At 48.6% G+C, this 27,657-nt stretch overlaps 1 protein-coding gene across 1 annotated transcript in view; it reads right to left on the reverse strand.

Annotated features, from left to right (window-relative positions):
* Positions 1-27,657, reverse strand: part of LOC119977762 (protocadherin-16-like) — a 288,909-nt gene that overhangs the window by 101,266 nt on the left and 159,986 nt on the right. Inside the window, exons 2-3 of the mRNA XM_038818966.1 lie at positions 5,708-5,896; positions 174-405 (exon numbers count right to left, since the gene is read on the reverse strand). Of these exons, the coding sequence (XP_038674894.1) occupies positions 174-405; positions 5,708-5,896 (421 nt within the window). The remainder of the gene's footprint in view (positions 1-173; positions 406-5,707; positions 5,897-27,657) is intronic.

Genomic DNA, 27,657 nt, shown 5'->3' on the forward strand with positions numbered 1-27,657 from the left:
AAATGTTGACTTGCAGAGCGCTGCACAGATCAAACACCGCGGGGCACAGGTGGGTACGAACCCGCGAGTGTTTGGTTTATGAGACCAATGCCTTGTCAGGGGCTAGCTGGGCTGAATGTGCATTCAGCAGACAGAGTGACACACACAACTCAGTGTGGCACAGACTCACTCACCTGTGTCCTTGTTGAGCGTGAATAAAGACAGCTGATTGCCCGAGAAAATCCGATATGTCACTTTTCCATTGCGGCCTCCATCCTTGTCAAATGCAGAGACCCTGAGCACGGCGGTCCCAGGTAAACTCTGGGTACTGATGCTGGCTGCGTACTGCACTGGATAGAACACGGGCCTGTTATCATTGATATCGTCCAAGTAAACTTTCACATAGGCCATGGACTTCAGACCACCCTGTGGAGAGGCACAGACACAGGATGAGAACAGGTACCTGGGCAAATTAAACAAATTCCAAGACCCAAACTGATACACTGCCATCTCTCCTCATCATAACTCACCATCACCACTGCCCAAGATTGGCAACGTGATCGTGATTATTGCCAATTAATGCAAACTGAAGGATGGAGCCTGGTCAATGGGTGGAACTTACAGACGTCTCCTATTCTTTTCCCCACATTGTCCTGGTTAAATCCTGGGTTAATGAGAGTTTACTACACAGCTGGTAACACTGGGAGAGCTCAGCCTGGAGTTGTAGATTTTAGGACACTCTCACAGGGGATGAAAATGGAATGAAATGAAAATCGCTTATTGTCACGAGTAGGCTTCAATGAAGTTACTGTGAAAAGCCCCTAGTCGCCACATTCCGGCGCCTGTCCGGGGAGGCTGGTACGGGAATCGAACCGTGCTGCTGGCCTGCTTTAAAAGCCAGCGATTTAGCCCAGTGAGCTAAACAGAGTACCTGACAGGTGACCTGGGAGTTGAACACATTTTCCTCCGGGGCCTGCATATGGTGCCCACTGTGAGGGATCAGTAGCTGCAGACTGACTCCCAGAGCAAGATACCAGAGCTGGGATAATGCAAAGGGAGAATGAGCTGTGCTGTCTCAGGGATCACCATTACACATGGAAACACCACCCACCGGGTATGCGGCACATACTCGTGCGACTCGGCCAACATTGTCCACCTCATACGCTGCAGGAAAGGATGTCGCGAAGCGTGGGACATTAGTGAGACCATGCAGACGCACGACAATCGCCAGGCAGGAATGTTCCCTTCCAGTCGGGGAACACCAGCAGTCAAGGGCATTCAGCCCCTGATCTCCGGGTAAGCGTTCTCCAAGGCGGCCTTCAGTACGCGCGACAACGCAGAATCGCCGAGCAGAAACTTATCACCAAGTTCCGCACACATGAGTACGGCCTCAACCGGGACCTGGGATGCATGTCGCAATACATTCATCCCCCACCATCTGCCCTGGGCTTGCGTAATCCTACCAACTGTCCTGGTTTGAGACAATTCACACCTCTTTAACCTGGGGTTACCCCTATCTCTGGATCTGTAACGACTTAATCACCTGCTAATGCTCGCATTCTAAGCATTATCTGGAATCTTTAACTTTGTCTATATATATGTTTCTGGAACATCCTCTTCATTCACCTGATGAAGGAGCAGTGCTCCGAAAGCGAGTGTTTGAAACAAATCTGTTGGATTTTAACCTGGTGTTGTAAGACTTCCTTCTGTATTATAAGAGGCATGGACAGAGTGGACTGGGAGCAGCTGTTCCCCTTAGTTGAAGGGTCGGTTACGAGGGGGGCACAAGTTCAAGGTGAGGGGCAGGAGGTTCAGGAGGGATTTGAGAAAAAACCTTTTTGCCCAGAAGGTGGTGAGGGTCAGGAACACACTGCCTGGGGGGTGGTGAGGGTCAGGAACACGCTGCCTGGGAGGGTGGTGACGGTCAGGAACGCACTGCCTGGGAGGGTGGTGACGGTCAGGAACACACTGCCTGGGAGGGTGGTGAGGGTCAGGAACACACTGCCTGGGAGGGTGGTGACGGTCAGGAACACACTGCCTGGGAGGGTGGTGACGGTCAGGAACACACTGCCTGGGAGGGTGGGAGAGGGTCAGGAACACACTGCCTGGGAGGGTGGTGACGGTCTGGAACACACTGCCTGGGAGGGGGGTGAGGGTCTGGAACACACTGCCTGGGAGGGTGGTGAATGTCAGGAACGCACTGCCTGGGAGGGTGGTGACGGTCTGGAACGCACTGCCTGGGAGGGTGGTGAGGGTCTGGAACACACTGCCTGGGAGGGTAGTGATGGTCAGGAACACACTGCCTGGGAGGGTGGTGACGGTCAGGAACACACTGCCTGGGAGGGTGGTGAGGGTCAGGAACACACTGCCTGGGAGGGTGGTGAGGGTCAGGAACACACTGCCTGGGAGGGTGGTGAGGGTCAGGAACACACTGCCTGGGAGGGTGGTGAGGGTCAGGAACACACTGCCTGGGAGGGTGGGAGAGGGTCAGGAACACACTGCCTGGGAGGGTGGTGAATGTCAGGAACGCACTGCCTGGGAGGGTGGTGACGGTCTGGAACACACTGCCTGGGAGGGTGGTGACGGTCTGGAACACACTGCCTGGGAGGGTGGTGACGGTCTGGAACACACTGCCTGGGAGGGTGGTGAGGGTCAGGAACACACTGTCTGGGAGGGTGGGGACGGTCAGGAACACACTGCCTGGGAGGGTGGTGAGGGTCAGGAACACACTGCCTGGGAGGGTAGTGATGGTCAGGAACACACTGCCTGGGAGGGTGGTGACGGTCAGGAACACACTGCCTGGGAGGGTGGTGACGGTCAGGAACACACTGCCTGGGAGGGTGGTGAGGGTCAGGAACACACTGCCTGGGAGGGTGGTGAGGGTCAGGAACACACTGCCTGGGAGGGTGGTGAGGGTCAGGAACACACTGCCTGGGAGGGTGGGAGAGGGTCAGGAACACACTGCCTGGGAGGGTGGTGAGGGTCAGGAACACACTGCCTGGGAGGGTGGTGAGGGTCTGGAACGCACTGCCTGGGAGGGTGGGGACGGTCAGGAACACACTGCCTGGGAGGGTGGGAGAGGCTGGAACACACTGCCTGGGAGGGTGGTGACGGTCAGGAACACACTGCCTGGGAGGGTGGGGACGGTCAGGAACACACTGCCTGGGAGGGTGGTGACGGTCAGGAACACACTGCCTGGGAGGGTGGGGACGGTCAGGAACACACTGCCTGGGAGGGTGGGAGAGGGTTAGGAACACGCTGCCTGGGAGGGTGGTGATGGTCAGGAACACACTGCCTGGGAGGGTGGTGACGGTCTGGAACGCACTGCCTGGGAGGGTGGTGACGGTCAGGAACACACTGCCTGGGAGGGTGGGAGAGGGTCAGGAACACACTGCCTGGGAGGGTGGTGACGGTCAGGAACACACTGCCTGGGAGGGTGGTGATGGTCAGGAACACACTGCCTGGGAGGGTGGTGACGGTCAGGAACACACTGCCTGGGAGGGTGGTGAGGGTCTGGAACACGCTGCCTGGGAGGGTGGTGACGGTCAGGAACGCGCTGCCTGGGAGGGTGGTGACGGTCAGGAACGCGCTGCCTGGGAGGGTGGTAGAGGCGGGTTGCCTCACATCCTTTAAAAAGTACCTGGATGAGCATTTGGCCCGTCATAACATTCACGGCTATTGGCCAAGTGCTGGCAAATGGGATTAGGTGGACAGGTCAGCTGTTTTTCATGTATCGGTGCAGACTCGATGGGCCGAAGGGCCTTTTCTATCTGTTATTCTGTGATTGGAAACTTACAGGATACTGCGAGCCCTGGATAGAGTGGACGTGGAGAGGATGTTTCCGCTTGTAGGAAAAACTAGAACCAGAGGACACAATCTCAAACTAAAGGGACGATCCTTTAAAACAGAGATGAGGAGGAATTTCTTCAGCCAGAGGGTGGTGAATCTGTGGAACTCTTTGCCGCAGAAGGCTGTGGAGGCCAAATCACTGAGTGTCTTTAAGACAGAGATCGATAGGTTCTTGATTAATAAGGGGATCAGGGGTTATGGGGAGAAGGCAGGAGAATGGGGATGAAAAAATATCAGCCATGATTGAATGGCGGAGGTGACCTGATGGGCCGAGTGGCCTAATTCTGCTCCTATGAGGAGGCACTACTTCTCGCATAAATGGTGAACTTCTGGAACTCGCTGTCTCATAGAGCGGTGGAATCTGAGTTATTAAATGGTTTCTTGGTTTCAAGAAAGATTTAGACATATTTCTGATTTTAATAATGGGTTCAGAGGATATTAGGAAACAGGCGGGGAGGTGGATTTGAAATCAGGAAGAGATCAGCCATGATCTGATTGAATGGCGGAGCAGGCTCGAAGGCTGAATTGCTGACTTCTGCTGCTAGTGCCAATGTTTCTCAGCCACGTCAATATGATGGCGAAGAGTAGGAGGAAGAGGTGTTAGTCGCTGTAACTCAGGGAGATCAGATAAATCCAGATGATTCTAAATTCAACATTTTTAAAATTAGATTGGACAAGGAAGAAGTAGTAGTAAATTGGAATAAATTACCGAGTTACCTTCCGGGGAAAATCAAAATGATCTGAAAACAGAGTAAAGCTCCCTCTACACTGTCCCCATCAAACACTCCCAGGACAGGGACAGCACGGGGTTAGATATAGAGTAAAGCTCCCTCTACACTGTCCCCATCAAACACTCCCAGGACAGGTACAGCACGGGGTTAGATACAGAGTAAAGCTCCCTCAACACTGTCCCCATCAAACACTCCCAGGACAGGTACAGCACGGGGTTAGATACAGAGTAAAGCTCCCTCTACACTGTCCCCATCAAACACTCCCAGGACAGGTACAGCACGGGGTTAGATACAGAGTAAAGCTCCCTCTACACTGTCCCCATCAAACACTCCCAGGACAGGTACAGCACGGGGTTAGATACAGAGTAAAGCTCCCTCTACACTGTCCCCATCAAACACTCCCAGGACAGGTACAGCACGGGGTTAGATACAGAGTAAAGCTCCCTCTACACTGTCCCCATCAAACACTCCCAGGACAGGTACAGCACAGGGCTAGATACAGAGTAAAGCTCCCTCTACACTGTCCCCATCAAACACTCCCAGGCCAGGTACAGCACGGGGTTAGATACAGAGTAAAGCTCCCTCTACACTGACCCCATCAAACACTCCCAGGACAGGTACAGCACGGGGTTAGATACAGAGTAAAGCTCCCTCTACACTGTCCCCATCAAACACTCCCAGGACAGGTACAGCACGGGGTTAGATACAGAGTAAAGCTCCCTCTACACTGTCCCATCAAACACTCCCAGGACAGGTACAGCACGGGGTTAGATACAGAGTAAAGCTCCCTCTGCACTGTCCCCATCAAACACTCCCAGGACAGGTACAGCACGGGGTTAGATACAGAGTAAAGCTCCCTCTACACTGTCCCCATCAAACACTCCCAGGACAGGTACAGCACGGGGTTAGATACAGAGTAAAGCTCCCTCTACACTGTCCCCATCAAACACTCCCAGGACAGGTACAGCACGGGGTTAGATACAGAGTAAAGCTCCCTCTACACTGTCCCCATCAAACACTCCCAGGACAGGTACAGCACGGGGTTAGATACAGAGTAAAGCTCCCTCTACGCTGTCCCATTGAACAGTGATCATTCTGTGATCGATGAAGCTTTAGATCAAGGTTGGAGATTTGACAATATTTCTTACCCCATCGACTGCCGTCACAGTGAACTCGTAGTGTTTGGGTCCCTCATCCCGATCCAGTTGCCTTGTCGTGCAAACTCTCCCTGTCAGCTGGTTGATGGTGAACTGGGTGGGAGCCGAACTGCCAATTCCGAAGCCGATGGAGTACGTGATGGTTCCAAAACTTCCACTGTCGGCGTCTGTGGCTGAGACCTGTGGGGAGTAAATAAATGAAAATGTGAGGGTCAGGAAGGTGGAGAACTGGAGACGTGAACTGCTGACCACTCAATTAGCTCCTCCTTCAGCAAGGACTGAATCAGCTACGGTAACAATAACACAAGAACATTACAAATAGGAGGAAGAGACCATTCTGCCCCTCGAACCTGCTCCCCCATTCAGTGAGATCGTGGTTAATCTGATTGTCAGCTGAACTCCACATTCATCCCGACCCCACATCACCCCAATAACCTTTTCAGTCCAAAATCTGTTGAACTCGACAAAGACTTCCTGTAACCTCCCTGAACTCTGATCACCAATTTCTGCAAACTGTCTCCTGCAATGGTGAAAATATTTACTTTCCCCAACCCACCATAACCATCTGCAAAGAACAATACAGCACAGGAACAGGCCCTTCGGCCCTCCAAGCCTGTGTTGGTCATAATACCAACCTTGGCCAAAACCCTCAGCCCTTCCTTGTGCCGTATCCCCCTATACCCATCCTATCCCCATCCTATCCATGTGTTTGTCAAGATGCCTTTTGAAAGCCGTTAATGTATCTGCTTCCACACCCTCCCCTGGCAACGCATTCCAGGCACTCACCACCCTCTGCATAAAAACCTGCCTCGCACATCTCCTCTAAACTTTGCCCCACGGACCTTAAACCTATGCCCCCTGGTGACTGACCCCCCCACCCTGGGAAAGAGTGCCTGCCCATCCACTCTATCCATGCCCCTCATAATCATGTAGACCTCTATCAGGCCACCCCTCAACCTCTGTCATTCTAATGAAAACAGTCCGACTCTATTCAGCCTCTCCACATAGGTAACACCCTCCAGACCAGGCAGCATCCTGGTAAACCACCTCTGCACCCTCTACAAAGCCTCCACATCCTTCTGGTAGTGTGGCGACCAGAATTGTCCGCAATTTTCTAAGTGTGGCCGAACCAAGGTTCTGTACAGCTGCAGCATGACTTGCCAATTTTTATACTCAATGCCCCGTCCAATGAAGACAAGCACTAGTGTAAGTAAACATCTGAAAGTGAGGCCTCATTTGGGTCTGACACTCACCTACATAAAGAGAAGGAAGGCAAGTGACCAAGTAAGGCAAATGGCTAATGTGGCAGGGGGATGGGAACCAGATTAGGACAGTTAAAGGTCAGTAAAGAGGCAGCAACTAAAGCCAGTAAGGTACTAGATAATAAACTCATTGTGACTAAGGGGAAGAGTAGACAGGGAAGAGATGATGATCGGAAAGGGACAGGTGGTCTGAGATGCATTTGTTTTAATGTGAGAGGTGTAGCAGGTAAGGCAGATGAACTTAGGGCTTGGATCAGTACCTGGGAATATGATGTTATTGGTATTCCTGAGACTTGGTTGAGGGAAGGGAAAGATTGGCAACTAAATATCCCAGGGTATAGATGCTTCAGGAGGGATAGAGAGGGAGGTAGAAGGGGTGGAGGAGTTGCATTACTCACCAGAGATGATATCACAGCTGTGATTAAGGAGGGCACGATGGAGGATTCGAGCACTGAGGCAATATGGGTAGAGCTAAGAAATAGGAAGGGTGCAGTAACATTGTTGGGACTTTACTACAGGCCTCCCAAAAGCGAGCATGACGTAGAGGTACAAATATGTAGACAGATTATAGAACAGTGTAGGAGCAATAGGGTGGTCGTGATGGGAGATTTTAACTTCTCCAACATTGAATGTGACTCATGTAGTGTTGGAGGCGTAGATGGAGCAGAATTTGTAAGGAGCATCCAGGAGAGTTTTTTAGAGCAGTATGTAAATAGTCCAACTCGGGAAGGGGCCATACTGGACCTGGTATTGGGGAATGATCCCAGCCAGGTGGTTGATGTTTCAGTCGGTGATTACTTTGGGAATAGCGATCACAATTCCGTAAGTTTTAGAGTACTCATGGACAAAGACGAGAGTGGTCCTAAAGGAAGAGTGCTAAATTGGGGAAAGGCAGAGTATAACAAAACTCGGCAGGAGCTAGGGAATGTGGATTGGGAGCAGCTGTTTAAGGGTAAATCCACATTTGAAATGTAGGAGTCTTTTAAGGAAAGGTTGATTAGAGTGCAGGACAGACATAGAACATAGAACATAGAACAGTACAGCACAGAACAGGCCCTTCGGCCCTCAATGTTGTGCCGAGCAATGATCACCCTACTCAAACCCACGTATCCACCCTATACCCGTAACCCAACAACCCCCCCCCCTTAACCTTACTTTTTAGGACACTACGGGCAATTTAGCATGGCCAATCCACCTAACCCGCACATCTTTGGACTGTGGGAGGAAACCTGGAGCACCCGGAGGAAACCCACGCAAACAGGGGGAGGACGTGCAGACTCCGCACAGACAGTGACCCAGCCGGGAATCGAACCTGGGACCCTGGAGCTGTGAAGCATTTATGCTAACCACCATGCTACCGTGCTGCCCCAAACATGTCCCTGTGAAAATGAGAGATAGAAATGGCAAGATTAGGGAACCATGGATGACGGGTGGAATTGTGAGACTAGCTAAGATGAAAAAGGAAGCATACATAAGATCTAGGCGACTCAAAACTGATGAAGCTTTGGAGGACTATCGGGAAAGTAGGACAAATCTCAAACGCGCAATAAAGAGGGCTAAAAGGGGTCATGAAATATCTTTGGCTAACAGGGTTAAGGAAAATCCCAAAGCCTTTTATTCGTATATAAGGAGCAAGAGGGTAACTAGAGAAAGAATTGGCCCACTCAAAGACAAAAGAGGGAATTTATGCGTGGACTCAGAGGAAATGGGTGAGATTCTTAATGAGTACTTTGCATCGGTATTCACCAAGGAGAGGGACAAGACGGATGTTGAGGCTGGGGATGGATGTTTAAATACTCTAGGTCAAGTCGGCATAAGGAAGGGGGAAGTTTTGGATACTCTAAAAGGCATTAAGGTGGACAAGTCCCCAGGACCGGATGGGATCTATCCCAGGTTACTGAGGGAAGCGAGGGACAAAATAGCTGGGGCCTTAACAGATATCTTTGCATCATTCTTGAGGACTGGAGAATTGCTAATGTTGTCCCTTTGTTCAAGAAGGGTAGCAGGGATAATCCAGGGAATTATAGACCTGTGAGCTTGACGTCAGTGGTAGCAAACTGTTGGAGAAGATACTGAGGGATAGGATCTATTCACATTTGGAAGAAAATAGACTTATCAGTGATAGGCAGCATGGTTTTGTGCAGGGAAGGTCATGTCTTACAAACCTAATAGAATTCTTTGAGGAAGTGACAAAGTTAATTGATGAGGGAAGGGCTGTAGATGTCGTATACATGGACTTTAGCAAGGCATTTGATAAGGTTTCCCATGGCAGGTTGATGGAAAAAATGAAGTTGTATGGGGTTCAGGGTGTACTAGCTAGATGGATAAAGAACTGGCTGGGCAACAGGAGACAGAGAGTAGTGGTGGAAGGGAGTGTCTCAAAATGGAGAAGGGTAACTAGTGGTGTTCCACAGGGATCCGTGCTCGGGCCACTGCTCTTTGTGATATACATATAAATGATCTGGATGAAGGTATAGGTGGTCTGATTAGCAAATTTGCAGATGATACTAAGATTGGTGGAGTTGCTGATAGCGAGGAGGACTGTCAGAGAATACAGCAAAATATAGATAGATTGGAGAGTTGGGCAGAGAAATGGCAGATGGAGTTCAATCCAAGCAAATGCGAGGTGATGCATTTTGGAAGATCCAATTCAAGAGCAGACTATATGGTCAATGGAAGAGTCCTGGGGAAAAGTGATGTGCAGAGAGATCTGGGAGTTCAGGTCCATTGTACCCTGAAGGTGGCAACGCAGGTCGACAGAGTGGTCAAGAAGGCATACAGCATGCTTGCCTTCATCGGACGGGGTATTGAGTACAAGAGTTGGCAGGTCATGTTACAGTTGTATAGGACTTTGGTTGGGCCACATTTGGAATACTGCGTGCAGTTCTGGTCGCCGCATTACCAGAAGGATGTGGATGCTTTGGAGAGGGTGCAGAGGAGGTTCACCAGGATATTGCCTGGTATGGAGGGTGCTAGCTATGAAGAAAGGTTGAGTAGATTAGGATTGTTTTCGTTGGAAAGACGGAGGTTGAGGGGGGACCTGATTGAGGTCTACAAAATTATGAGAGGTATGGACAGGGTGGATAACAACAAGCTTTTTCCATGAGTGGGGGTGTCAGTTACAGGGGGTCACGATTTCAAGGTGAGAGGGGGAAAGTTTAAGGGAGATGTGCGTAGAAAGTTTTTTACGCAGAATGCCTGGAACGCTTTGCCAGTGGAGGTGGTAGAGGCGGGCACGATAGCATCATTTAAGAGGCATCTAGACAGATATATGAATGGGTGGGGAACAGAGGGAAGTAGACCTTGGAAAATAGGCGACAGGTTTAGATAAAGGATCTGGATCGGCGCAGGCTGGGAGGGCCGAAGGGCCTGTTCCTGTGCTGTAATTTTCTTTGTTCTTTGTTCAATTAGTCAGAGAGGTTCAGGATTGCCTTAAAGGAGGAGATCGAGATGGAGAGATGGGGAGGTGGGGTGATGGAGAGATGGAGAGTTGGGGGGATGGAGAGGTGGGGGGGAATGGAGGGATGGGGAGGTGGAGGGATGGAGAGGTGGACGGATGGAGAGGTGGGGGGATGGAGAGATGCAGAGGTGGTGGGATGGAGGGATGGAGAGATGGGGAGGTGGAGGGATGGAGAGGTGGACGGATGGAGAGGTGGACGGATGGAGAGATGGGAGGGTGGAGAGATGGAGGATGGAAAGATTATTATAACCCCCTTGACGATCATGAAACAATGATTAATAATCTTCCAATGGGGCTTGTTAAATATGAGTTTCCCAGGTCGGGATTGTGGGGACTCATCACCTGGGCGCGAGGTCCCAGTCTGGGCCTGGTCAGATCCACCCTCCCAGGAAGGTCTCCACTGGCAGTGAGGTATAAGAATAATCTGTATATATGTAAATAAATACAGTTATATTTAGAATTATTACAGTGAGGGAGAGAGGGAGAACGGAGGAGAGATGGATGGGTGAATGGAGGGAATCCCAGAATCTGCAATCTCGGCAGCTGAGTGTTGGAATAGTGATTTCGAACATAGAACATACAGTTCAGAAGGAGGCCATTCGGCCCATCGAGTCTGCACCGACCCACTTAAGCCCTCACTTCCACCTCGTCCCCGTAACCCAATAACCCCTCCTAACCTTTTTATTTTGTTCACTAAGGGCAATTTATCATGGCCAATCCACCTAACAGCACGTCTTTGGACTGTGGGAGGAAACCGGAGCACCCGGAGGAAACCCACGCACCCACGGGGAGGATGTGCAGACTCCGCACAGACAGTGACCCAGTCGGGAATCGAACCTGGGACCCTGGAGCTGTGAAGCCACAGTGCTAACCACTGTGCTACCGTGCTGCTCCAATGTATGTAAGGGGCCTGAATTAGCAGAGGGAATTTTCCTGGAGATTTATGAAGGTTAGAGAGACAGGAAGGGGTTTTAGCCCATGCAGAGATTTGGAAGGATATGATGATTGAGCTGATGAGGATCCGGTCAGCTGAGAAAAGGTGGCTGGAGGGACCGAGGGGAAATGGACAGGAGATGGGAGTGTGGGTGTATGGAAGGGAAGTGAAGATGGACACAGCTGATATGTGCCAGAGCACAGGAGAGGAGAGCAAGGCAATGGAGAGCTGAGACTGGAGTCAGGTAGAAGGTGTTTGCCACCCAGGGAGTGAAGAGAGCAATGGAAACACTGACATGGATTTGACCATCGGGGTCTGACAGACACAACAGAAACTGCACAAACTGACAGTGTAATGGCTGATGGGCCAAATGTCCACTTGATTTAATGACAGATGTGTTACAATGCTTGAGAAGGCCACTCGGCCCTTTGTGTCTGCAGTCCTTCCAAACGAGTATGCTAACTCAGTGCCATTCCCCTGCCTTTTCCCCGTAATCCTGCACATTGTTTCTATTCAAATAATCATCTAATGCTCTATTTAATGCCTCAATTGCACCAGCCTCCACCATACTCCCAGGCTGCCCATTCCAGACCCCAACCACTCGCTTTGTCAAAAAGATTTTTCACACATCACCTTTGCTTCTTTTATCACTTTAAATCTGTGCTCTCTCATTCTGCATCCTTTTACCAGCAGAAACATTTCTCCCCGTCTACTCTGTCCATGATTTTGTACAGCTGTCTAATCTCCTCTTTGCCTTCCTCCCAAACTCAGAATGACAGAATCTCACAGTGTAGAAGAGGCCCTTTGGCCCATCAAGCCTGCACTGATACGTGAGCGGCCCAGCTAATCCCATTGCCAGCAATGGCACAAAGCCATGAATGTTATTCCGGCCAATTGCTCATCCAGGCACCTTTTCAAGAAATGTCTTTATTGGTGTTTCAAGCGTTGTGGGCCAGGGTTTAGAGAACCCCAAAGTGTATCATGGAGTTCACCTGACCCACAACTTTTACTAGATTGTGGTTATGGGGAACACACGGCCCACTCTACAGAGATCTAAATACTTTTAAAGCAAAACCATGTTTATTTATGAATCCAGTTAACACTTTATAAACCCACAGTAAACATCTTAACAACTATCAATACCAATAATCCCACAGATACAATATTCTATATGTAACCCTTCATAACATTCCAATCAACATCCATATATTAAACCCTTTTCAAAGAAAGACAGCAGGTTTAAATTCTCTGCAGAAACAGGTATTAGTTGGAAATCCTCAAATAATCTGAAGACAGTCTGTAGCTTGTAGAGAGAGATCATTATATAGCCGCTGGCTTTGCCTGCAGCTATCCAGCTCTGAAAATGAAACTAAAACACACTGTAGCTGCCAGCTCAAAAACAAAAGTGAAAGACAGACAGCCCAGCTCCACCCACACTCTGACATCACTGCAGCTATTTTATAAACACCCAGTTCTTAAAGGTACTCTCACATGATACAAGTAACAGTTACAGAATAGAAAGGATAAAGGTTTTGGGTTTCTCAAGTAGAGTATTGTACGACAACCAAAATGAAAACTGTACATCAGTCAGAACCTCCAGCCTCGGGTCCCTTGTTGTTACCATAGCGCTGGTTTGTCAGTTTCCGCCCCAGCCGCTGGGCGGTAGGGGTTGTCCCCAGTTTCCCCATCCTGAATCTTGGTGTGGTTTGGGTTCCTCCCCTTGTTCGTCTGTAGGTTTTTTTCCGCTGGTGTGGGGAGTGGTGGGGTTTGGAGGGGGGAGGTGAGGAGGTCCCAATCCCCCCTTGCCCACCACGTCTTTGAGGGAGGGTGGGTCTGCTTGACCCATGCAGGGGAGGCCTGTGCTCCCTCCAGTAAATGGCCCTCCTCCTCCTAAATCCCCCCTGTCCCAGCAGGCTGCTGGTTGCAAATGGGTCTGTAAATGGGCTTGTGAATTTGCCCCATGTGGTGTGGAATCTCTAATCGGACCTGCTTGTTTCAAATTTGATTTTCTCTCGCCTGAGGAACTGGGTCATATCCGAGAGCCATTCCGAGGCCCGGAGTTACGCTGTCGACTTCCATCCCAGCAGGAGACTCTGCCTGGCAATCAGTCAGGCAAAGAGGAACCCAGGCAGCACGTTCATTTTGATTGGCTGTACCCTTCCCGCTCACGAGAGAGGGAGCAAATCTTTGCAGGTCGGGCTGTAGAGGATCCTTTCTGGTGGCCCAGTAGCACAGTGGTTAGCACTGTTGCTTCACAGCTCCAGGGTTCCAGGTTCGATTCCCGGCTTGGGTCACTATCTGTGCGGAGTCTGCACGTTCTCCCCGTGTCTGCGTGGGTTTCCTCCGGGTGCTCCGGTTTCCTCCCACAAGTCCTGAAAGGCGTGCTGTTAGGTGAATTGGACATTCTGAATTCTCCCTCTGTGTACCTGAACAGGCGCCGGAATGTGGCGACTAGGGGCTTTTCACAGTAACTTCATTGCAGTGTTAATGTCAGCCTACTTGTGACAATAAAGATGATTATTATTATTTGTGGAGTTTTTTGCAGGTGTGGGCCACTTGGATCCACAGATACCTGAACGTGGGGTTTACCGGGAAGATTTTGCTCTTTTTCAGGTTGATTTTGGAACCTGAGAAGGTGGCGAACACCCTGAGGAGTCCGGTTATCTTTCCCATGCGGGCACACAGAGCAGCAGGTCATCCGTGCAGAGTGAGACTCTATGTTCCCGGTCCAGGTACATTTTAAAGGATGTGAGGCAATCCGCCTCTACCACCCTCCCAGGCAGCGCGTTCCAAACCATCACCACCCTCTGGGCAAAAAGGTTTTTCCTCAAATCCCCCCGAAACCTCCTGCCCCTCCCCTTGAACGTTTGTCCCTCTCGTAACCGACCCTTCATCTAAGGGGAACAGCTGTTCCCTATTCACCCTGTCCATGCCCTTCATAATCCTGAAGACTTCTATCAGGTCAGCCCTCAACCTCTAAAGAAAAAAGTCCGAGTCTATTCAGCTTCTCCACAGAGCTAACACCCTCTGGACCAGGAAACATCTGCTCCACTAAAATAACCCAAGCCTATCCAACCTCCCTTCATAACTTAAATGTTCCATCCTGCGCAACATTCTGGTGAATCTCCTCTGCATCCCCTCCAATGCATTTGCCTTCTTTATAAGTCTCCCATGTGGGACTTTGTCAAAGGCTTTGCTGAAATCCATGTAAACTACATCAACTACACTACCCTCATCTACACACCTGGTCACATGTCCAAAAAATCCAATCAAATTTGTTAGGCATGACCTCCCTCTGACAAAGCCATGCTGACTATTCCTGATCAAACCTTGCCTCTCCAACTGGAGATAGATTCTCTCCTTCAGAATCTTCTCCAGTGAGACTCACTGGTCTGTAGTTCCCTTGGCTTGTCTCTACAGCCTTTCTTCCATTTTGGGACCACATCAGCTGTTCTCCAGTCCCTCTGGCACCTTCCCTGTGGCCAGAGAGGAATTAAAAACTTGGGTCAGAGCCCCTGCAATCTCCTCCCTCGCCTCCCACAGCAGCCTGGGACACAATTCATCCAGACCTGGAGATTTGTCCACTTTAAGCCTCCAACACCTCCAATACCTCCTCACTCCCTATGACAATTTGCTCAAGAACCTCACAGTCTCTCTCCCCAAGTTCTCAGAATCATAAAATCTACATCACGGAGACAGACCCTTCGGCCCAGACTGGTCCATGCCAACCAAAAAGCTAACCCCATTTGCCCGCATTTGGCTCATATCCCTCCAAATCTTTCCTATCCATGTATCTGTCCAAATGCCCTTTAAATGCTGCCTCAACTACTTCCTCCGGTAGCTCATTCCACATTGTATAGAACGTTGGTCAGGCCGCACTTGGAATATTGAGCACAATTCTGGTCGCCACACCATCAGAAGGATGTGGCTTTGGAGAGGGTGCAGAGGGGGTTTTCCAGGATGTTGCCTGGTCTGGAGGGTGTTAGCTGTGTGGAGAGGCTGAATAGACTTGGGCTGTTTTCATTAGAAAGATGGAGGTTGAGGGGCGACTTGATAGAGGCCTACATGATTATGAGGGGCATGGATAGAATGGATGGGCAGGCACTCTTTCCCAGGGTGGAGGGGTCAGTCACCAGGGGGCAGAGGTTTAACGACCCTGGGGGAAAGTTTAGAGGAGACGTGCGAGGCAGGTTTTTATGCAGAGGGTGGTGAGTGCCTGGAACCCGTTGCCAGGGGAGGCTGTGGAAGCCGATACATTAACGGCGTTCAGAAGGCATCTTGACAAACACATGGATAGGATGGGTATAGAGGGATACGGCACAAGGAAGGGCTGAGGGTTTTGGCAAAGGTTGGTATCATGACCGATATAGACTTGGAGGGCCGAAGGGCCTGTTCCTGTCCTGCATTGTTTTTTGTACCATCCTCTGTGTAAAAACGTTGCTCCTCAGGTTCCCATTAATTCTTTCCCCTCTTAACTTAAACCCTTGCCCTCTAGTTCTCCAATCCCCAAGCTTGGGAAAAAGACTGAGTGCATTAACCCTATTCATGCCTCTCATGACTTTATCCACCTCTGTACGATCACCCCTCAGTCTCCCACGCTCCAAAAAAAAAAATCCCAGCCTGTCCAATCTCTCCCTGTGACTCAGTCCCTTGAGTCCTGGCAACATCCTTGTAAATCTCTTCTCCCACTCAGTTTAATCACATTTTTCCTATTGCAAGGCGAGCAACACTGAACATAAGACTCCAGGTGCGACCTCACCAACGTCCTGTACAACTGCAACGTAACTTCCTAACTTCTATATTCACTACCCCCGCGCATGGGCAGTTTAAAAAAGTTCTTGTTGCTGGTCGGTATGCGCATGCACAAGCCGTGCATGCGCAGTGGACACAAAACCAAATTTTCTTGCCTCAGAACACAGAAAAACGCCTGAACTTAAACCAGCAGTTGAAAACAACTCGCACAACACCCTGGAAAAAGCAGTCTGCACCACCCAAAGTGAAGAGAACAAAAAGAAATCCGAAACAAAAAAAGATGATTTGTTTTTCGAAGATTACTACTCAGACATGGCTGAGTTACTCGGATATGCTGATCACAGCATCAGCGACACGGTCGCAAAGCTCAACACGAATCTACTCGTGGTAGATGAATCCAACACCATGGTGCCATGGCAGCTCTTCGATACATTGGATGACAGCAATACCCAAGACGAAGACGACGCCACACAGCGAGCACAGAAAGACTCCATAGAGAGAGCGATGACAGGCTCCACAGTGAGAGTGATGAAAGACTCCAAAAGGGAAGCAAGCAAACACTCCCAGGCAAACACCACGCATGAACAAGACCATGAAGGTCAACCCGCCGTATCTGAGCAACCGCAAGCAGACTATGAAAGTCTACCAAGCTCACATAATCAAGAAGACAATGTACATCTACCCACTGCATGCGAAAACAGTGACAAGGTGATCACACTCGACATACAGGAGGTACAGGATCACAGCGAGACTGACAGTTCTCAGCTTGTCTGTACAGAAGCACAGAGTAGGGCCACCCAAGAGTCCAGAGAGAGCACGCCAATAGAAACCATGCAGATTTTGACTCCAGAAGAGGAGCACCAAGAGTCCAGAGAGACCGCATCAAATGAAATCGTGAAGAATTTGACTCCAGAAGAGGAGCACAAAGGAAGCAAAGACGAGGAATCAAATCCACCACAAATGACTGATGTCACCAGCATCAATGCAACATCAGATCATTCTCACCATTCTCGAGACGAAACGATCAATGTAACAGATTCCACAAAGGACACTCGTACCAATAACTGTGACAATGACTCAAATTATCCACACGGGACACTCATTGAGCATAACAAGAAAAACAAAAGCCACAAGAAGCACGGCAGAAACCAGAACAACAACAGCAAGAACAAAAGAAACATGAAGCGCGATAAGAACAACAAAAATCGCAAGAAGCACTGCAGAAACAAGAACAACAACAGCAAGAACAAAAACTACAAGCACAACGACAAAAACTACAAGCAAAATGACAAAAACAGCAACAAGAACGGCAATGAAAACAACAAAGACAGGAACGACAGAAACAACACCAATGAAACAACGACTTGTACAAAATGGTACAACTCTGCACATGAAGGACAATGCCACAGCACACTGCAAAACAATGACAAGACTACAAACATGCCTAGGGATGACAACGAATTGCACAAACTCACATCTGCTCCAGAACAAGCAAGCACACCAGCTTTCAAGGCAGGCGACATACCAAATCGATACCACAAGCACAGAAAAAAGTCCATGTCAGTCAACATCAGTGGTTCGACCAGGCAAACACCTCTGGATGACGCATTGGGTACTTAAAATAACAAGAACACCGACAACATTCACAACAGAGTTGCAATATCAATATCACCACGTCAACAACAACAAAAGAAAAAACTCAGTGAACAAATTCATCAAGTTTGGACTCAGAAATGTTTTTATTAAGATTGGACTCATAAATATAAATTGGCTTTGTAAAATATGCAATAGCACCATCACTTGTATAGATACACATATCGTAAGTAACTGTTTTGTACAATTTTCTTTAACGATGTACAGAAAATATGTAAAGGAAAAAGGGGGGATGTGGTGATTGTAGATCTGAGTAGATGCAATACAACTGAGCAAGCACTAGAGGGAGCACGGGAGAGCTATAAATACACAGGGACAGGAAGTGAGGACACACTTCACGGAAGGCAGAACTGGTAGCAGGACACAGACACAGGCAGGCAGCATTTGAGGTAGCCGTAAGTTAAGCTCTGAAGAGAGAATGAGTTCACAATAAAGCATCTTCTCCAACTTTGAGACTACGAGCTTTATTAAGACACGAGGAACAACACAGTGGTCTTATGGTCTTATTTGACTTTCCAAAATGCAACACCTCACACTTATCTGTATTGAACTCCATTTGCCATTTCTCGGCCCACTTCCCCAGCTGATCAAGATCCTGCTGCAATTTTTTATCACCTTCCCCACTGTCTACAGTACCAGCTATTTTAGTGTCATCTGCAAACTTACTGATCATGCCTTGTGCATTCTCATCCAAATCGTTGATAACAAACAGCAATGGGCCCAGCACAGACCCCTGAGACACGCCACTAGTCAGGCCTCCAGTCCGACAAACATCCTTCCACCATTACTCTCTGCCCCCGACCATCAAGCCAATTATATATCCAGTTTGCCAGCTCTCCCTGGATTCCATGTGATCTAATCTTCCAGTGCAGCCTACCATGTTCTCGATTCCCCAACCCTTGGGGAAGTACGGTAGCATAGTGAACAAAGAACAAAAAGAACAAGAAAAGTACAGCATAGGAACAGGCCCTTCGGCCCTCCAAGCCCGTGCCAACCATGCTGCCCGACTAAACTACAATCTTCTACCCTTCCTGGGTCCGTATCCCTCTATTCCCATCCTATTCATGTATTTGTCAAGATGCCCCTTAAACGTCACTATCGTCCCTGCTTCCACCACCTCCTCCAGCAGCGAGTTCCAGGCACCCACTACCCTCTGTGTAAAAAACTTGCCTTGTACATCTCCTCTAAACCTTGCCCCTCGCACCTTAAACCTGTGCCTGGTAGTAATTGACCCCTCTACCCTGGGGAAAAGCCTCTGACTATCCACTCTGACTATGCCCCTCATAATTTTGTAGACCTCTATCAGGTCGCCCCTCAACCTCCGTCGTTCCAGTGAGAACAAACCGCGTTAATTCAACCGCTCCTCATAGCTAATGCTAGTGGTTAGCACAATTGCTTCACAGCTCCAGGGTCCCAGGTTCGATTCCCAGCTTGGGTCACTGTCTGTGTGGAGTCTGCACGATCTCCCCGTGTGCGCGTGGGTTTCCTCCAGGTGCTCCGGTTTCCTCCCACAGTCCAAAGATGTACAGGTTAGGTGGATTGGCCATGATAAATTGCCCTTAGTGTCCAAAATTGCCCTTAGTGTTGGGTGGGATTACTGGGTTATGGGGATAGGGTGGAGGTTTGACCTTGGGTAGGGTGCTCTTTCCAAGAGCCGGTGCAGACTTGATGGGCCGAATGGCCTCCTTCTGTACTGTAAATTCTATGATTCTATGTGGAACTTTATCAAAGGCCTCACTGAAGTCCATATAGAGTACGTCTACCGCCCTGCCCTCATCAACCTTCCTGGTCACTTCATCAAATAAATTTATACGGCATGATCTCCCATGCACAAAGTGATGCTGACTACTCCTAATCAAACCCTGTCTTTCCAAATGCCTGTATATCTTATCCCTCAGAATCTTCTCCAGTAACTTACCCACCACGGGTGTCAGGATTATTGGCCTATAATTCTCAGCTTTTTATTTGCCCTTCTTAAATAAGGGCACAACATTTGCTACCCCACCGTCTTCTGGTACCTCACCCGTGGCTAACGATGATGCCAATATCTCAGCCAGGGCTCCTGCAATTTCTTATCTAGCCTCAGTGTTCCTTGGATATACCTGGTCAGAGCCAGGAGATTTATCCACCTTCATTCATTTTAATACGTCCTCTACTGTAATGCGAACTGTCCCCAATATATCACCACTAACCGTCCCCAATATATCACCACTAACCTTCCCCAATATATCACCACTAACCTTCCCCAATATATCACCACTAACCTTCCCCAATATATCACCACTAACCTTCCCCAATATATCACCACTAACCTTCCCCAATATATCACCACTAACCTTCCCCAAAATATCACCACTAACCTTCCTCAATATATCACCACTAACTTTCCCCAAAATATCACCACTAACCTTCCCCAATATATCACCACTAACCTTCCCAGTTTCCCAAGTCTTCATGTCTTTCTCCATAGCAAAGACAGAGGAGAAATAGGGGCCTCATGGTAGCATGGTGGTTAGCATCAATGCTTCACAGCTCCAGGGTCCCAGGTTCGATTCCCGGCTGGGTCACTGTCTGTGTGGAGTCTGCACGTCCTCCCCGTGTGTGCGTGGGTTTCCTCCAGGTGCTCCGGTTTCCTCCCACAGTCCAAAGATGTGCGGGTTAGGTGGATTGGCCATGCTAAATTGCCCATAGTGTAAGGTTAATGGGGGGGATTGTTGGGTATGTGGGTTTAAGTAGGGTGATCATTGTTCGGCACAACATCGAGGGCTGAAGGGCCTGTTCTGTGCTGTACTGTTCTATGCTCTATGCTCTAAATATTCATTGAGAACCTCGCACATCCTGTGGGTCCACAGTGTGTCCACTTTGGTCCTTGAGGGATCCTCTTCTATTTTTCCTTTAATATACTTCAATAATCCCTTTAGATTCACCTTAATCCCCTCGGCCAAAGCTACCACATGCATCCTTTTTGCCCTCTCAATTTCCATCTCGAGTATACTCCTGTATCATTGCAATGTTAATGTAGCAGGGAATTCTAGACCAGTCAGCCTGGCGTCAGTAGTGGGGAAAATTCTCGAATCCACTGTCAAAGATTTTATAGCAGAGCTCTGAGAAAACAGTGGCAGGATCGGACAGAGTCGACATGGATTGATGAAGGGGAAATCATGCTCGACAACGATACTGGAATTCTTCGAGGATGTAACTAATAGAGTTGATGAAGAGGAGCCAGTGGATGTGGTTTATTTGGACTTTCAGAAGGCTTTTGACAAAAGTCCCACAGAAAAGATTAGCGTGCAAAATTAAAGCACATGGGATTGGGGGCAGTGTATTGAGATGGATAGAAAACTGGTTGGCAGACAGGAAACAAGGAGTAGGAATTAACGGGTCATTTTCAAATTGGCAGGCAGTGACTAGTGGGGTACCACAGGGATTGGGGCTGGGACCCCAGCTATTCACAATATATATTAATGATTTAGATGATGGAACTTAATGTAATATCTCCAGATTTGCAGATGACACCACGTTGGGTGGGAGGGTGAGCTGTGAGGAGGATGCAGAGATCCTTCAGTGTGATTTGGACAAGTTCAGTGAGTGGGCAAATTAATGGCAGATGCAGTACAATTCGGATAAATAAGAACATAAGAAGAACATAAGAACTAGGAGCAGGAGTAGGCCATCTGGCCCCTCGAGCCTGCTCCGCCATTCAATGAGATCATGGCTGATCTTTTGTGGACTCAGCTCCACTTTCCGGCCCGAACACCATAACCCTTAATCCCTTTATTCTTCAAAAAACGATCTATCTTTACCTTAAAAACATGTAATGAAGGAGCCTCAACTGCTTCACTGGGCAAGGAATTCCATAGATTCACAACCCTTTGGGTGAAGAGGTTCCTCCTAAACTCAGTCCTAAATCTACTTCCCCTTATTTTGAGGCTATGCCCCCTAGTTCTGCTGTCACCCGTCAGTGGAAACAACCTGCCCACATCTATCCTAACTATTTCCTTCATAATCTTAAATGTTTCTATAAGATCCCCCCTCATCCTTCTAAATTCCAATGAGTACAGTCCCAGTCTACTCAACCTCTCCTCATAATCCAACCCCTTCAGATCTGGGATCAACCTAGTGAATCTCCTCTGCACACCCTCCAGCGCCAGTACGTCCTTTCTCAAGTAAGGAGACCAAAACTGAACTCAATACTCCAGGTGTGGCCTCACTAACACCTTATACAATTGCAACATAACCTCCCTAGTCTTAAACTCCATCCCTCTAGCAATGAAGGACAAAATTCCATTTGCCTTCTTAATGCGAGGTTATCCACTTTGGTTGCAAAAATGGGAAGTCAGGCTATTATCTGAATGGCCATTAATTAGGAGAGGGGAAAGTGCAACATGACCTGGGTGTCCTTGTACACCATTTTCTGAAGGTAAGCATGTAGGTGCAGCAGGCGGTAAAGAAGGCTAATGGTAGGTTGGCCTTCATTGCGAGAGGATTCAAGTACAGGAGCAGGGATGTGTTGCTGCAATTATACAGGGTCTTGGTGAGGCCATACCTGGAGTATTGTGTGCAGTTTTGATCTCCTTATCTGAGAAAGGATGTTCTTGTTCTCGAGGGAGAGCAGCAAAGGTTTACCAGACTGATTCCAGGGATGGCGGGTCTGACGTACGAGGAGAGATTGAATCGGTTAGGATTGTATTCACTGGAGTTCAGAAGAATGAGGAGGGAATCTCATGGAAACCTATAAAGTTCTAACAGGACTGGACAGGGTAGATGCAGGAAGGATGTTCCCGATGGTGGGTGTGTCCAGAACCGGGGTCACAGTCTGAGGATACGGGGTAGACCATTTAGGACAGAGATGAGGGGAAATTCCTTCACCAGAGAGTGGTCGGCCTGTGGAATTTGTTACCACAGGAAACAGTTGAGTCCAAAACATTAACTGGTTCCAAGAAGCAGTTAGATAGAGCACTTGGGGCAAAGGGGATGAAAGGATACGGTGGAAAGGGGATTAGCCTATTGAGTTTAACCAGCCAGAACTATGTCATATCCCCTCTTTGCTCTCCTCATTGCTTTCTTAAACTCCTTCCTGCACTTTCTATACTCCATTTATGCCTCCACTGATTAGCCCCCCTTCTACTTGCTAAAAGCCTCTCTTTTCTTTCTCAGAGTATCCTCAATGTCTCTGGTCATCCATGGTTCTGTTGGCTTGTTACTCCTTCCTATTACCCCAGAGGAAACATATTGGGCCTGTACATTCCTCATTTCCTTTTTGAACACCCCCCCCACTGCTCTTCTGTAGATTTCCAGTCTACCTTGGTCTTATTCTGCCTTATTTCCCTAAAATCGGCTCCCCCCTCAAGTTTAAACTGAACCATGGTGTGATCGCTATCACCAAAATACTCCCCCACCAACACATCAACCACCTGTCCGGCTTCATTCCCCAGAATTAAGTCCAGCTCTGAACCATCTCTTGTTGGACCTTCTACATATTGAGCTAAAATATTCTCTTGTATACATTTTAAGAACTCTACTCGATCTCAGCCCTTAATATGATGGCTATCCCAATTAATGTTGGGAAAGTTGAAATCACCAAACATAATTAGCCTATTATTACTTTTACACACTTCTCCAATCTATCCTAATCACAAAAGTTTCTCATCCATGGAATCATTCTTGTGAACCACTTCCACACTCTCTCCAATGTGTTCACATCCTTCCAAGAGTGTGGCACAGAACCGTGCACAATATTCCAGCTGGGGTCTAACTAACGTGTTGTGTAAGTTCAGCATAACCTCCTCGCTCTTGTCCTCTGTGTCCTCCTGTTGCCTGGTCAGGTGGCTGGTCCTGGTACCAGTAATACGACATTCACTCTTTAGAGTTGTGAAACCGATCCCAATTATTGACTAATCTGACAGCATGATCTCCACCTCCAATCCTGGGTTACAGGGCTAGGCTCCTGACAACTGAACCCAGAATCCAGACATCAGGAATGCCATTTACAGACCTTTCACTGTGGAGCTGGGATTCAATAGTTGTCTGATTACGAGGTGAGGCCCATTTATTGAACATAGAGAATCAGAAGATTGAAATACACAATGACGAGGTACTTGGTGTGGAGATGCCGGCGTTGGACTGGGGTGAGCACAGTAAGAAGTCTTACAACACCAGGTTAAAGTCCAACAGGTTTGTTTCAAACACGAGCTTTCGGAGCACGGCTCCTTCTTCAGGTGAATGGAAAGGCTTGTTCCAGAAATGTTTATATAGACACAGTCAGAGATGTCCCGGAATGCGAGCACCTGCAGGCAATCAAATCATCAAAGATGCAGAGAGAGAGGTAACTCCAGGTTAAAGAGGTGTGAATTGTCCCAAGCCAGTTCAGTCGGTAGGCCTCTGCAAGTCCAGGCTTGTTGGTGGGGGCCGAATGTAATGCGACATGAATCCCAGATCCCGGTTGAGTCCGCATTCATGCGTGCGGAACTTAGCTATAAGTTTTTGCTCAGCAATTTTGCGTTGTCGCGTCTCCTGAAGGCCTCCTTGTAGAATGCTGACCCGGAGATCAGAGGCTGAATGTCCTTGACTGCTGAAGTGTTCCCCAACTGGAAGGGAACAGTCCTGCCTGTTGATAGTCGCACGATGCCCGTTTATTCGTTGTCGCAGTGTCTGCATGGTCTCGCCAATGTACCACGCTTCGGGACATCCTTTCCTGCAGCGTACTTGGGAACAATTTCGATACCAGCTCAGAGTTGACATTCTGATTCAGGCAGTTTACATTCCCTCCATTATAGTTGGAAATAACAGTCTGACAAACCGCCAGACCATCACAAGATTGCGAGCAATTCTGTTTAAAAAGCATGACATGTTTGTTTAATCAGATTGCAGCTGCTTCATCTCTCCAAACTGGCCATTTTATAAAATATACATGAACAAGGGCCCTGAATTCTAGGATTGATGGGCACACAATAGAATTTAACTCTCAACTGGTTTGAAGTAGATTAAAGGAGGTAACTGCAGAGATCGTGGATGCATTGGTCGTCTTTTTCCCAAATCCTTGGATTCTGGAATTGCCAAAGGATTGGCAAACTGCCAATGTGTAACCATTGTTCAGAAAGGGATGGTAAAAAGCAGAAAACTACAGACCAGTTAATATAACTTCAGGTATTGGAACAATATTATAATCAATGATTAAGGAGAGAATAGTATTGTATTTGTAAAGTCACAATCTGATCAAGCAGATTCAACCTGGCTTCATGAGATGTGAAATTCAACAACCCTGCCTGGAGTTGTCAAATGTGTGAAATTGATCCATTGTGTGATATTGGATCGCTTATTTCCTGTTCCCACAAGTTGGGTTACTGTTTTAAAAATGTACTCCATTATTACAAAAATGTTAATGTATACATTAATTTCAAACATGGTGAAGAGTATAAGCAAGTGACCTGATGTATCTTGAAATCCAGATTGTTAAATGTCCCTGTGGTAATCCACGGGAGGCAGGAGTTCCGTCACCACACCAATATTTATTTACAATAACGATATTACAGGAGCAGCTACAAACAGTGCTGCTAGCAGTACAGTCGACTTAAGACTGGCTCACAAAGCCTATACAGGTGATTACATGGGCCCCCTCAATGAGCTATCATTGAGGGAGCTCATACTCCAATTGGCCAACCAATAAAGCCAATTGGAGTTCATTACACCCCTCCCCCCCAATGTCCGAGGAATTCCTGCCAGCTGGCATTCCTCTGAGCTTCTTCCTGCTCCTCAAGTCTGGGTCTGTCACCTCTGCGCCGTCCGCCGGGTCGTTCCCCGAAGTGGGCGGGGTGTACCTTATAGGTGCCCATCTTTTCCTTGACGACCTCCTTGGAAGTTGTTCTTCCTCCTCCTCGGGGAGAGGTGTCGCAGCGGCCTCGTCGAATGTGTCCATCTCCGACTCTGACGACTGGATGACGGGGTCTGGAGAAATTGCTCGGGGCTGGGGTGTGGGTATCCTTTCCGTCTGGGCTATCCCATCCTCGTCGCCACTGTAGTAATCCACGGGAGGCAGGAGTTCCGTCACCACACCAATATTTATTTACAATAACGATATTACAGGAGCAGCTACAAACAGTGCTGCTAGCAGTCCAGTCAACTTAAGACTGGCTCACAAAGCCTACACAGGTGATTATATGGGCCCCTCAATGAGCTATCATTGAGGGAGCTCATACTCCAATTGGCCAACCAATAAAGCCAATTGGAGTTCATTACAGTCCCAGTATGGATGTAATCAGTTATTTTATACTCCATGCACCCACCCAACCACGTAGACTATCTTCCACCTGTTTAACCAAGGTATTATAGTTTTATATGATTTCAGTACATTGGGAATACTTTCCAACCCCTGAATCGGTTAGCTCCAAGTTCCATGCAGCATATGGACGGCACGGTAGCATAGCTATTGGCTCAGCTGCTTCGTGGCTCTGGGGTCTCGGGTTCAATTTCCGGCTGGGTCACTGTCTGTGCGGAGTCTGCACGTCCTCCCCGTGTGTGCGTGGGTTTCCTCCGGGTGCTCCGGTTTCCTCCCACAGTCCAAAGATGTGCGGGTTGGGTGGATTGGCCATGATAAATTGCCCTTAAGTGTCCAAAAAAATGTTAAGTGGGGTTACTAGGTTACAGGGATAGGGTAGATGCGAGGGCTTCAGTAGGGTGCTCTTTGCAAGGGCCGGTGCAGACTTGATGGGCCGAATGGCCTCCTGCACTGTAAATTCTATGATTCTATGAAGTGGAAATCAGGTCTGACAGAATTAGGAGAGTTCTTTAAGGATATTTCAGAGTAGATCGAGGAGAACCAGCCGATGTTGTATATTTGGATTTTCAAAAGACATTTGATGAGGTGCCACACAAAAGGCTACTACGCAAGCCAGGAGCTCATGATGTTGGAGGTAATATTCTGACATGGAGAGAGGATTGGCTAACTAACAGGAAGCAGAGATAAGGGGGTCTTTCTCAGGTTGGGGGGGGGGGGCAGGAACCAGTGGGCAGCTACAGTGATCAGTGTTGATTCCGCAGCTCTTCACAATATATATTAATTTAATCTAATCTCTGTTAGTGTCACAAGTAGGCTTACATTAACCCTGCAATGAAGTTACTGTGAAAAGCCCCTAGTCGCCACATTCCGGCTCCTGTTCGGGTACACAGACGGAGAATTCAGAATGTCCAATTCACCTAACAGCATGTCTTTGGACTGTTGAAGGAAACCGGAGCACCCGGAGGAAACCCACGCAGACACGGGGAGAACGTGCAAACTCCACACAGACAGTGACCCAAGCCGGGAATCGAACCCAGATCCTTGGATTGAGAAGCAACTTTATTCGGATGATCCCAGGTATGGAGGGATTGCCGTATGAGGAAAGATGAAACAGGTTTACCGTGGGTGACACAGTAGCACAGTGGTTAGCACTGTTGCTTCACCGCGCCAGGGTCCAGTTCGATTCCCGTGTCTGGGGGGCTTTCTTCCGGGTGCTCCAGTTTTCTCCCATAGTCGAAAGATGTGTTGGTTAGGTGGATCGGCCATGATAAATTGCCCTTAGTGTCTAAAAGGTTAGGTGGGGTTACAGGGTTACGGGTACAGGGTGGAGTGTGGGGTTACAGGGTTAGGTGGGGTTACAGGGTTAGGTGGGGTTACAGGGTTAGGTGGGGTTACAGGGTTACGGGTACAGGGTTAGGTGGGGTTACAGGGTTAGGTGGGGTTACAGGGTTACGGGTACAGGGTGGAGTGTGGGGTTACAGGGTTAGGTGGGGTTACAGGGTTACGGGTACAGGGTGGAGTGTGGGGTTACAGGGTTAGGTGGGGTTACAGGGTTAGGTGGGGTTACAGGGTTACGGGTACAGGGTGGGGTGTGGGGTTACAGGG

The sequence above is a fragment of the Scyliorhinus canicula genome, chromosome 14 (assembly GCF_902713615.1).
Source record: "Scyliorhinus canicula chromosome 14, sScyCan1.1, whole genome shotgun sequence".
NCBI classification, from domain to species: domain Eukaryota; kingdom Metazoa; phylum Chordata; class Chondrichthyes; order Carcharhiniformes; family Scyliorhinidae; genus Scyliorhinus; species Scyliorhinus canicula.